This window comes from Aptenodytes forsteri, unplaced genomic scaffold (genome assembly GCF_000699145.1).
Source record: "Aptenodytes forsteri isolate BGI_AS27 unplaced genomic scaffold, ASM69914v1 Scaffold326, whole genome shotgun sequence".
NCBI classification, from domain to species: domain Eukaryota; kingdom Metazoa; phylum Chordata; class Aves; order Sphenisciformes; family Spheniscidae; genus Aptenodytes; species Aptenodytes forsteri.
In genome coordinates this window covers 634,916-647,844 of record NW_008795677.1, presented here as the reverse complement: position 1 = coordinate 647,844, position 12,929 = coordinate 634,916, and the positions used below count along the sequence as shown (strand labels likewise).

Sequence of the window (12,929 nt, the reverse complement as noted above, 5' to 3'; positions counted from 1 at the left end):
GTATAGTGGGGTAAGTCTTTCTCCCATAGTTATCTACAGTGCAGTGGCCAGCAGGAAGTACCACCAATAAGACGGTGTGGTTTGCTAAGCGGTGATGAAAACTGGAAACTACTGTAGTTATAATTGTTTAATACACCCTGCCACATGTCCAGATCTAAAAGATTTTAATACCGTATGCAAATGTGCCATAGATATAGCTGCTAGCAAGTTGGTTACCTAATTGGGTTTGTTGTTTTTTTTTTTTCTTTTCTTTTTTTTCTGGAAATCTTTAAGTGGCTGTCCGAAGGTCTTAGAAGCATTAATGGCCACAGTCAGCTGTTACTTCATGAGAACAGCTGAATTTCCAGGTTTTCAGCCTGACTCTTAGAGCCTTTAACTATAACAGATCCCTAAACTGGAAGTCTTATGGATGCAGTAGATCTGCAGTGCTTCCTCCTCAGTCAGTCTGTGTTTGCAGTCGATTGTGTTAACATTATTTTATTAATCGCTCTTCAGCAGTGTCAATAGACCTTGTAATCCATGATGCTAATTGTAGTCATAGGCAGTGTGTTTTCTGCAGTCTTGTAAGTCCAAATACTCTTGCTATATACAGTTTACGTGTTAACTCCCTTCTTTATGATGCATGTACATAGTCACTTGAAGAGGCCTGTAGATGAAGTTGGCTTGACAAATGCAATTTCATGAAGCTAGTGCAGAAGCAAAGGAACAGCAAGAAGTGGCGATGCTGACAAATTCCCAGTACAGCACAAAGACGACAATTCGGTGGATAAATCATCCTGAATGAAGGATGCTATCTTTGGTCACAAATTAGCTTACAGGGTAAAATATAACAAAAACCCAAAATCAAATACGGGGGCGGGGGGTAGAAATGAATTCACTGCATCTGCACAAGTAGAAATGGCAGTGTCTTCCAGTGATTATGTAGGTAATAATGTCTACACCTAGAGAAGATGAATGCTGCATAGGGGGTGGATGGTTATGTGGTGGTGTCGAGGGGTGGCAGCTTCTCACTTGGCCTCCTGTTTCCAGTCCTCTTTGCAGAAGTGTCTAAGAAGCTGCTGGAGGTCATGTTGGAGGTCATCCTGTGGTAGTGCTTCTGGTGTGTCTTCCAGCTCTTCTACGTGAACGTGTTTTCCATACCGATCCTTCATCACAGTCCTCTTCTGTGTGCTGGCTTTACTCAGTGTTGTCCTAAAACAAAATGAATGAGAAAACTGTCTTAAAAACCCCACAGTTCCGGAAGGCTTTAAAAAATGCTCCTTTTCAGCTGCAGTTTTAAGGCTTTTTCATTTAAAATAACATGAGAAGAACTGTGGCTGGCAGTTTAAGTCAGCTACTGAGGTCAGATACTCGTTCTGCATTCTGAATGCAACACACACCGTAGCTTTAACTGGCTTTCACGTAAACTAATAGCAATTCACCTCCACCCGCTGGTTAAGCATACAGTTTTAGATGCTCAGCAAAAACATGCTGTAACAGACAGACATGCAACAGATGTTGAAATTCACACAAGACCTTCCTATTCGCTGTATTTAACTTCAACATACGGAGTTGTCCTGTACAATAGTAGTTTAAGCTGATTAATTTCTTGAACGCTTACTTCTGAACAAGTCTTACTTCTGACAGCCAGTAAAACTACACCTGTGGTAATCTAGCGTCCTAAACTATTCTGTTAATTACTGTCTTACCTCACTGGAACCATCTTGCTCTACTAGTCAGAACCTTAAACCTCACCAAGTCCCTTCCAGATCTAGGCAAATAAAGGTAGTTGTCGTAGGACAGCTGGGTGTCTCTTGCTTAGCCCTACCCAGAAGCCCAATTTTTGGTCAGTGTCCTTAAGAGAGGACCACGGGAAGCCAAGCACACTTGGAAATTCCTGCGTGCTCAGCCAGGAATAGCTTGATTTTTATCAGGCAGCTGACACTTCTTAATGTGACCCGAATGACCAAAAGGTCCCTCCGTTAGATGGAGCACTTTGACGAGAATGCTCGCCCTTCATCCAAAAGCAGATGCAGCAGGTCTTCCCGCTCTCCGTGTGTCCCTGTGACACCATCCCGCTAACTCTGAAACTGGTATGTGTTTTACGGCTTGTTACAGTTACAGACGCAGTTTGGTCAGGCTGTTCTTTCAGATGCTAACATTGGCTTTACCATCCCAACGGTCACTATCAATACAAATGGCCTGAAAGAAAAGGTGTGTAAAAGATACCGAGCTTGGAGCAGCCTTGGCTTAAGTTCTGTGTGGTTGGAATGAATACACTTGCTGTACTACAGTAGCTTTTATTTCTCCCAAATATTTTCCTATCTGCCCTGCCTCGTTCCTCATAAGGCTCAACTGTCACATGCGTATAGCTATATATATATCTATCTCCATATAGCCTCTCACCTATTTTGATAATGTTCAAATTATCAAATGATCACAGAGTCAGCTGGTATGAGAAAAGAAAATTTTGAAGTAACCGTGATTAATGATGTTAACTGTAAATCACGGTTATTCTTGTATCGCCTCCTATGAAATCAGCTCGGCAGTGATACCCCTTTGATCTGGGTCTAGCCAGGATGCGGTTAACTTTCTTCATAGCAGCCTGTGGGGTGCACTGTTTTCCATTTGGGTCTAAAACAGCGTTGATAACAGACCAATGCTTTCGTTACTGCTGAACAGTGCTTACACAGCATCGATACTTTCTCTTTTTTGTCCCACTGGCCCCCTCAGTGAGTAGGCTGGGGGCGGGCAAGAGACTGGGAGGGCCCACAGCCAGGACAGCTGACCCAAACTGGCCAAAGGGATATTCCACACTATATACAATCACGCTCAGCAATAAAAACAGGGGGTAGAGGAAGAAGCTGGGGGAGGCGGGGGGGTTATGGTTATGTCTTCCAAGGTGACGACTGCTCAGTGACTGGCTGGGTATCGGTCTGCTTGTGGGAGGTGGTGACGCCTTTGCATCACTTGTTTGGTTGTTCTTCCCCCTTTCCTTCACTTACTAAACTGTCTTCATTCAACCCATGAGTTTTCTCACTTTTGCTCTTCCTATTCTCTCCCCCGTTCCAAGGTGGGGCAGGAGGGTTAGGGAGCGGCTGCGGGGTGCTTGGCTGCCGGCCAGGGTGAACCCCCCACACCCCTGTTCACCGAGTCTTTTCAAGTGAGTGTAGACCTTTCCAGTGCATCTATCCCTTCCTGTAACAGAATGTTAGTAGTAATCTTTAGTACTTTTGCAAATAAAACTTCAGATGCTGGCAGTGGTTTCACTTCAGACACTCGCTTACATCCACTCACTTATTATGAGTTTGTTAATCCTTTTCTAGTAACAGTTCATTGACATGCCAAGCCAAACCTTTTAATAATTGATCCGTCCTCTTTCATGATTTCTTTCTCTACTAAAGCGGGGAGCTGGACTTTCATTTGGTTACCTGTATAGCTCAAAGCCTCGAATTAAAACATAAACTTCAAATTAAAACAAAACCCAAAAACCTAGGACAGAAGATAATTGCTCTTCATAACTTAGTGCTTTATATTAATGAAGTTGAATGCTGAGAAAATGATGGACAAATAAGAGAAGCATCTGCCTGCCGTTTGCATCCTTTCAAATATTCCTCAAATGTACAGATCAGTTACAGTTTCTTGTATAGGACAGTTTCATTTTACTAATAATTGTACTGAAGCATGTCTTGGTACTTTCTTTTCAACTTTGAAGTAGCCAACTCAAAGCCTTGCAGTACCACACTTGCAGAACTCATCCTTTGTATCTATTGACGACAGCTGCTACAGTGACCTTTTTCCTGTCACAGAAAATACTCTTTCTTTTACAGCTGTTCCCCCTGTCACCTTGAGCCGCCTGTTCTCAGTGCTAGCAATACAGAGATGGGTATACATAGAAACGATGGGTGATACTTCTGAGCCTCTGTACTGAAACGGGAGAAGCAGGGAATGGAGCCCGGCAAACCTTTCCCTAGAATATCTGCTGTTACTAATACTCCATAGAAAACAGAAAAACAGAAAAAAGGGCAGCATTTCCTTTTGGCTGGATGTGGGTTTGTCTGTGGTATCTTCCGCAGGCTTCTTGATTTACTAAACTAGAAGCTGCAAGCTGGGAAAAAAGTGTTATATCCCAAGCCATTTCCTTGAACCTCTACATGACAGTTTTTGCTGCTTGTTTTGTTATTGTCAGGAGAGAGGGATCTGGCTGCTGGGCCTATATTCGTAACGGGAAACTTGGCATCTCAATCTTAGTGCTTGTTGTCTTCCTGCAAGCTGTAATACCATTGTATGGCAGAAAGTATCCAGACCGTGACATTGTTGCATCTATGTTTTTATGGTATTTTCTCAAATTAAAAAACCAAACCAAGTACTTATGTTGTATCTAATGACACAAAACTTTTATCCATATGAATCTTTAAGACGTGTTTTACACGCGTTATTCAAAGGGACAGTAAAATGGATTAAGAGTTAAGTGCTATCTGTTCCTTATAGAAAAAGTTATATTAGTTCAATATCACTTTTCTATTACTGAAACGCCTAAACTGATCAGAAAAAGCATAAAAACAGGAAAGGTGCTAATTGGCTTGGTAGCTATTTCTTCCTTTCAAGGACAAATACATCCCTGCCCACGGCAGGGGGGTTGGACTAGATGACCTTTAAAGGTCCCTTCCAACCCAAACTATTCTCTGGTTCTATGAACTACCCAGAGACTAGACTTAACCGTATCAATTTCTAAAATTAGCTCCACATGTGGTAACATATGAATGAACTTTTTCTTTAACAGTAACCACACCCATGATTTCTAACAACTTTACTTAAAGCCTCCATGGGTTTTTTTTTAGAATCTTAAAACATTTCATAGCTAATTCTGTTATGTTAGCTTCCCCCCCACATACTTTATACACTAATCCTTTTATAACATGGCTGAGTATAACAACAGAGGTTTATACTCAGTAGTTGAGTATGATGCTCCACCGGCAAAAACTTTCAATAGAGTCTAATTTGTCCCCAGGTACGTTGTGACACTTGTTTTAATATTTGTATTTAAAAGGCATTTTTACCTCTTCAAAATCCTCTTTGGCTGACGGAAGATCAGTAGCTAAGCTAGCATCCCCCAGGTGTTTCTCCATTCTCTCCCCTTGCACTACAGTGGTCTTTATGACTTTGCTGACCTTCCGGCCTTCCACTGGTTCAGACTGGAATTTGGAGGCACTAGGCAAAACAGCAGGTTCAGACAGGGTCACCTGTAAGGTTAGAAAGCAGAAGTATACTGGATATGAATTACATAATGCATACTAACAAAGCTTTCAGTTACTCTATCATTCCTTCTTAATCACTGCCATAGAGAACAACGGAAGAAGTGTCTCACTTTCTATGTGTACGCATCAAAATAGTAAGTGTACATTTCACTACTTACTCTACAGCTCCGGAACGAGACGTTGTAAGATACATGGCAGTTCAGACAGCAGGAACAGCCCTGGATAATTTATTCTGCTGAGGAGCTTTATGCCGGCAGGGTGAAAACTGCTTCTGGAACCTGAACTAGCCTGAGGGCAGCCAGGGATATTGCTACCCTCCACCACACCGCAGGCTGCCGTACTGGCTCACCTGCCAAGGCCACTGGAGTTACACCAAGTAACAAGTGGACCTCTTGCTGTGAATCCTTGCTGTATTCACACAGGTAGTACGAATTAGTGGTATCAGTCCGTATCTTAATTTTAAGATATTCTTCTGAGAGATGAGTCACGCTTGTAAAACCAAGGAACTCTTACAGGAGCAACAGACCAGAATATTAGAACACCATGGGGAAGTGACAAACATGATTTTATTTGGCAAAATACGAATTTAACGTATATGGGTTCCATATGATAAAGAGTAGCTCTGGTATGGTCAGCTAACTAAAAAAAATTACTTTGTTTTCTTGTTGCCTTACTCCTAGAGAATTAATTCTGATGATTAATTCTGGCAAGAGAGAATGACAATTACGTTCTTAGCACTTCTAATGACCGCTTGTTAACTGTTGCTTTCAACTGCGGTACTGCTGAAAGCAAGCCCTGTTGCTAGCTTCTGGCCCTGTCACAACCTTGATTTTGTCGATACAAACGTCTGTACGGCTACACGGTGAACTAAGCTTAGCAGGAAAAGATAAACTGAAAAGCACTTTCAGGTTGTTTTTTTCTTTTTAATTACCTGGCTTTACAGTTTGCATGAAAGTAATACTTTTTTTTAGCCTCTTCAAAGCAAAGAACACACCAGTAAGTTAAACCTATTATAACTGTATAGTTTTAGAAGGGCTTAGTTGTAGAAACCTAGAGAACATCAGATCGTTTCATTACAACATTCACTAATTTTCTTATTAGAGTAAGAGGTATAATAACAAATACAGATTTGCCATTTATCTGTATGTCACCTTAGTACAAAGCTGCTTTCTTTGTGAATTTGGTACTTCTCATAAATCACAGAATCTGTATCCTGACTTATTTTCAGAGAAAACTCCCCTCTTTCCCTGCCCACCTTCCCACCCCCCCTGCCTTTTCCCTGTCTTTATCCTGAGGCAAGAAAACTTTTAAAAGTATCATTCAAAACTGAATGTGGTTGGCATGAGTAAGATGTAGTTACTAAGTACGCTGTTGGTGTGCTGCTGCCTTGTACCATTGCAAGGAAAGTAGAAGATCTGACCTCTGACTGTTCACTGTCGCTCTTCAGCACAACCCGTTTTACAACTTTGGAATAGCCATCTCCTTCTTCGACAGTGACAGGTTTTTGTGGTGTGCCTTGCATTAGGACTTCCTCTTTTTCTGTGCCGTCTGGAGAAACGTATCGCCGGATGATCTTTCTAGTGACCTGAAGGAACGAAATAGAGCTTTGTCCCAAAAGAATTAACAACAACATACTCCTTCTTATTCTCTATACAGTATTTTCTACTCAAAGGGCATTTTTTCCTACACAGAAAACCCATAGATGGTTCAGTATCTTAGTCTTTAACACATTTTCTCACAAGTACCTGTAGTAAAGCTGCAAGTTGATGCATTCGCCCTGCTTAGGTTACCCCACAGCAAAGCTTCCATAAACTTACTTCACAAAGCAGGCACAATATAGATATTGGAATGACTCTCTAAAGCGGCAGTTATTATCAGGAAAAGAGAGATAGTATTTTAGAGAGAAAACATACTTTACAACCACACAACAGCTAGAAAACGTTTTCAGACTGGCATTTTCAAAAAGGCTTCTGAAAGTAAGAGGTTAGCAGCTTGGCTATCAGATGCTTAGAACCAGATTCACAGAGGGACTTGGACATCACATTGTAACACCGATGGTACTAACCACTGCTGAACTAGTGAGCTAGAATTAGCCTACTTAAGAGACTAATCCGGTCTTAAGCTTTCTAGGCACTGGCAAGCCAAAAAAAGAGGATCAGAAGAGAATTACAGGGTTCAAGACGAGATAAATTTCTCAGGAGGATGGGTATGCATCCCTCTGTGGATGACCCGGAGCTCTACATTTTCGTACGCCTTCCCAGCCCCTTTTGACAAGGTAACATTCAGCAGTTACCTCCCGCTTTGTCCAAAAGCTTATTTGCTGTGATGCTCAGTCAAGATGGGGTCACCTATATTTAAGAGTCACAGAGGTGGGGGTAGTGCCCTCCCAGGCACGGACCTACCCAGAAGAATACACTCATGCTCACTCTTGCACAACGTGCCCAGGAATATTTGGCTGGGGTTGTTTATTTTAATATGAATTCAAACAGCTTCCAGAGACATGCTATCCAGCTGAGGGTCTATGATGTTTTCTTGGGAGGCAGAAGATGGAGTTTGCCACCAGCAGAATTCAGCCAAGTCCTAGACCAGTTCTCTAAGCACTAGGTTCTCAGATAAAGCAAGGAGCACAGAAGTTCCTCTTCCACTTCCATGCTGTGCGGAATTCACTTTTATAAGCATGGTCTGAAAATGCTTATTTTATGAGGCCATCACACCAATAAGTACCTTCTATATTCTTTGTGCCATAAAAACTGAACTGTATGTACAGATACAGAAATTTAGGAACCTGGTCAGGCACAGCTGAGTGGAGATTCTGAAGATCTAAAATCTGGATTTAGCTGACTCTTGCAGACCCAGCCCTCCGTTAGTTTCATTAATACGAGGAAACATGATCTTAGATAAAATTGTGGTGGTGTGGTTTTTTGGGTTTGTTTTTCTTTAAATAACCTTTTTCTCAGAAATGTGGATCTATGCAGAATTTTCACTGGCTTTAAGTGGGAAAATTAACAGAATATGTCATAGTAAGTTATAAACTGTAACACAGAATGACCTTGCGAATCAAAATAATTCTTCAAACTTTGGAATCTCTCATGAACAGAAATTCTGGTTCCTTCCATGCTCTACTCTTAAAAATCATGCCCCTTCACAAAATAAAATTTGGCATGTATGTGGGTGTATTTATCCTTCCTTTTATAGGACAGTAAGAAGGTAGCAAGGGGCATAACTGACAATACCTTCTTTACCACTGTGTGGCCATGTTCATCTGTATATTGCTCTTCTGTGACTGTTTCTGGTGGCATTTCAGGCATACTATCAGCCTGTATGACAAAGAACAAAGTTTAATGAAGCAAGGCCTTCATGTAGGTAACTTTAAATAAGCAATTTTAAAATCGGTTAATTGGTTAAAGAATGAAAAAAAAAATTGAGAAATGTTAGAAAAAAATTTTTCTGCAAATAAATACTTAGAAAGGCATGCAAAGAAAAGTTATGTCACAATGGTCAGGCAAACATATGTTAGTTGACTGCGCTGTGTACGGGGCTGAGAAGTCTTTGTCCTCCTCCTACTGAGGCATCTAACGGAATTTAGAGTTGGGTTAGCTGTATTGCTACAATCTTCCCTTCAAGAAAAGGTATTGGAATGGCTTATCCAATGCCCATGCATTATTCAGGAGCATTCCAGCTTCAAGTGCAATACCAGCCACGTGGTTGTCTCAGCAGCATGCCTAAAGGTGGTGCCAGGGCCTAGTCACCACAGGCTCGTGCAATCGTTCAACACTCAGTACCTGAATAATCACACGGCGACGAACGACCCTGGTAGTGACCATCTCATCTTCGTCCGAGCTGGTCTCCAGCCCACCTAACTCCTCTGCTAACTCCTAGTGGAAGCATGGAAGCAGTATGGGATACTAGCAGCACTTCCAGGTTCTGTCTTGTTTTTATCTAAAACCATCCTCACTTCTGAAAATTTTTTGCTTTTAAGATTTTGGCTTCTTACCTGACTTTAATCTGTGAAACATCGATGTGGGGTGGGAGGCTTTGGCCACTTGACTATACATTAGCTGTTTATTAGCATGTTGAAAAAAGAAAGATGAATCTTTGTGGTATTAATTCTATAGGATGTTCTTCGTGGTCTTAGTGCTCTTAAGGTTGCCAGGGACAAGCCTGAAATTTGTGGCATGACATCACTGCAGGTGGACTAGAAGGTATTACTAACACCAACTCTGGAATTCATACATATTGCATATGCTTTCTGTATTAGATACACAGAAAATTATACGAAAGCCTTTTAATCCTCCATAGTGGGAAGAACATAGTGCAGCATATAGACAGGACTAAACAGTTTTAACTAGGGGACACGATGTATTAATAGCCTTGGCACTGGAAAGGTCAAGAAAGATTAGTAACAAGCGTTGAAGTTCTCTCTCCTGCATAGGGAAGAATTAAGAATTTAAATGAAGAGGTCAGAAGGCAAAGAGAAGCTGAAAAGAACTACTTGGGAAGTATCAACAGTATAAAAGCATAAAGGGGAAAATAAGTAAGGTTGCTTCTTTTTGGTGGTGCTCGTTGTTGTTGTTTTACTTTAATAAAGGAACTGGAGGGAAAAAGAAGTACATCGTCTTTGAGGGCAGCCTTTCCTACAGCAGCCATTGTATTGAGTCCTGTTGTAGCTAATCTTTCAACGTCTGAGTTACCCTACACATTTTATATTCAACCTTTTTCTGAGATCCCAGAGGCAGAGCTCTGAAACTCTTCATTCTAAAGGTGGTACATTTGGCAACATAAACAGCAAAGAAAGAAGAGCCTGTTTCTAGGTGAATGTCAAAACAGGAAACAATTTCTGCTTAAGTAGAACTGTGCTTTCTCTGCTCTAACTTAACTGATAAAACTGATTTCCTGCCCAATTACGTCTTCTCCTTTTCTTCCACTTGGAACAGGCAAAGCAAGCTGTTTATTCTTAAACCTTTATGTGCCAAGTAATTTAAATTCCCCACTAAAAGCCATATAGTTGCTCTCTTTCCTTGCCTTTTGATATCTTCCCCTCTCCAAACATTGCAGTAAGGTTCCTTTGTCTTACACAACCAATGACCTACCTCACATAGTTTTTGTTCTTCTCTTCCATCTCCTGTCTCCATTTCTCTTTACTGCCTGCATGCTACATAAACACCATTCTCAAGTTCTTTTCTTCCAGTACTTCCTTAGTATTCTGCAACGTACATCCTGCTGCCTCTTTTCCATCTCACTAACTTTACAAGATTTTTCATGTCATTCTTCATGCAGCTCTGGGCTAGTCTTGCCTTTCTTCATAAGCTTTTAACATTATTACTTTGTCTTTCATTACATCTGTTTTTCAGCTTTCAATTGTACATGGTTTGTTTCTGCACCTGTTATTTACACTAATTCCCTCTCACATGCATGGACATAACCTGTCACAGACCAAAGGACAAATAAGGGTAGCAGAACCAGAATTACAGTCTAGACTTTAGGATCTGGGTTTTGCTTCAGCTTTGAAAACCTCTATACAAATGACTATAGCTAGCCCTTATAACCACAGAGGAAAGGAGAAAAGACTCAGTTGCAGATGGGGATTAATTAAGCTGATTAAAAATATTCTCATCTTACGGAATGAGCGAGACATAAAACTTGTTCTTCTGTGGCAATTACTTTGAGGCAAAGTTGTTATTTACCTTTTCTAAAGATTCCTCTTCATAGCCTCTTCCAAACTTTTCTGCCTGCTCATCAGTTGACTCCACTATCACTAGACTAGTTCTTCTTGGAGAGAGGTCGTCCTCGTGGAGTTGGGGATCCTCGGGCTCTTGGATGATGGGAGAGTCACTTCTCTGAGCAGATGATGGGGGCTGTGGGGGTGGTGTTTCTCTCTCTTCCTTTGCCGCACTGAAGTGTGCAGATTTTTCGCTTGCTGCTTTTCCAGTTACTGGTGCTGTAGACTGCTCTGTTCCTGGAGTTGTGACACTGTGAATTACAGGTTCAAGGGAAGTTACTACCATGCAGTGCTTTCCAATTTCCATAAATGGAACATTATGGAAATTATGGTTATGTTGTCTGTCATCTAGCAAAGTCTAGAAATAACTGATACTCCTTGACAATAAGTACAGAGCAATCTGGCTAGGAATCCCTCTCATCTTCCTGACCCAAGAAAATCTCCAAATGGATGTCCAAACATTGCACCCCATTCTGCAAAACTTTGTAAAGAATTTATGTGAGCTTTGCTGTCGCTTGTGCCCTCACAAATCTACATATTACCTTTTTTTTTTGGGGGAAAGAGACTGGATCACTACAGATGGATGTGAAGCAACTACTACATTAATTACAAGCTACACAGCTGCAGGTGAGGAGAGACCAACTTTTATGTAGAATTCTGGAGCCTTACCAAACAGAAATTTAGTAGAGAATCTAATTTTCTTTGTAATGTTATTTTCACTGTTGAACATTGCTATGATTTAATTGAAAGTTATTTAAACATATTATTATACATATCACTACGTAACATATATAAAGGTAATACATGTATTAAAGCAATACTTTGCTGTTGCAGATGGGTGAAGAACAGTGACTTCAGATATTAAGCTAACTCTCATCTAACCTAGTTTTATGAAGTAACCTTATAACTGATGCTAGCTTGAAAAGGTCACTTCTGATTTGCACTAATTGTGAAAACATTACCCACTTCACCACCTAGAATCTTCTTTTGAGGTTGACTTTTCTCTTTTCATGTGTACCAGTAAAAAGAAAAAAAGACAACCATATCAAAACTGGTGGAATTACAGCCTGAAAAGTAATGAGCCTGCAAAAATTACATCTTCCACTTCTAAAACTTCTGAGATGCTTTGGAGCTAGCATCTACATGCTTGCTTTTTCCCCCCTCTCATCCTAAGAATTAACTGAGGAAATTGTTAAATTTTAATAATAGGAGTCCAGATTCCCTTCTCCATAACCAATCCCATGAGTAGATAACAGCAATAATAGAATAACTTGCACGTACATTTTTTTTTCCTGATACAAGTTGGGTTTTGACAATTTGTTGTGCTCTCCCAACTACTGCCCTTGAAACAATTGTGTTCTAAAGTAAGAAAAGATTTCATTGTAGTATCAGTTAAACAGTATTGATCCAGACTTTTTTTCCCATTCACCAGGCTATACATACTATTGTATAATTCCTCTTAGTATGTGTTCCTTATAAGCTATTTAAATCTTGCCCAATTTTCCTCCTAGTTCAAACTAGATATGAAGTGTAGTGATATTCCCCTGTCATCACTACTCTCATTTAGTATTGGCAATATTGTCTCAAATGTGTTCTCTATTCCTCAAAAACATTCATTTCCTCATGCAAATCATTAGGAAGTATCGGTATTTTTGCCTATCAGTGCAACGTTAAGTCCTCTACCTTAGATGCCATTTTCTGTCTCCCACACTCTCTCCTGGGTGTAAAGCGTATCTTGAGCAAAAGAATCCCCAAAAGACCATTTGCTGGACTGTTTGCCTGTTTGGAGCTGCATCTCCACATCAAAGCTAATCACTCCCAGGAAAATCACTTCTTTGGAAGGGGATCCGTGATATTTTGCTAGCCTATGAATACCTGAATCAACTCTGCACAGAGTTCTCAGCATGGGCACATGTTTAGGGATGGTGGGAAGAAAGAAACGTGATCCCTTTTAAGTTCCTTTCAAGTTCCTT

The 12,929-nt window shown here is 40.7% G+C and overlaps 1 protein-coding gene across 1 annotated transcript in view; it reads right to left on the bottom strand.

Annotated features, from left to right (window-relative positions):
• Positions 1 to 240: 240 nt before the first annotated feature.
• The window catches only part of ANK2 (ankyrin 2), a 371,191-nt gene continuing 358,502 nt past the window's right edge, over positions 241 to 12,929 (bottom strand). Inside the window, exons 44-49 of the mRNA XM_019472961.1 lie at positions 10,922 to 11,207; positions 8,471 to 8,554; positions 6,658 to 6,822; positions 5,040 to 5,222; positions 3,335 to 3,426; positions 241 to 1,191 (exon numbers count right to left, since the gene is read on the bottom strand). Coding sequence (XP_019328506.1) covers positions 1,008 to 1,191; positions 3,335 to 3,426; positions 5,040 to 5,222; positions 6,658 to 6,822; positions 8,471 to 8,554; positions 10,922 to 11,207 — 994 coding nt within the window. The 3' untranslated portion in view covers positions 241 to 1,007. The remainder of the gene's footprint in view (positions 1,192 to 3,334; positions 3,427 to 5,039; positions 5,223 to 6,657; positions 6,823 to 8,470; positions 8,555 to 10,921; positions 11,208 to 12,929) is intronic.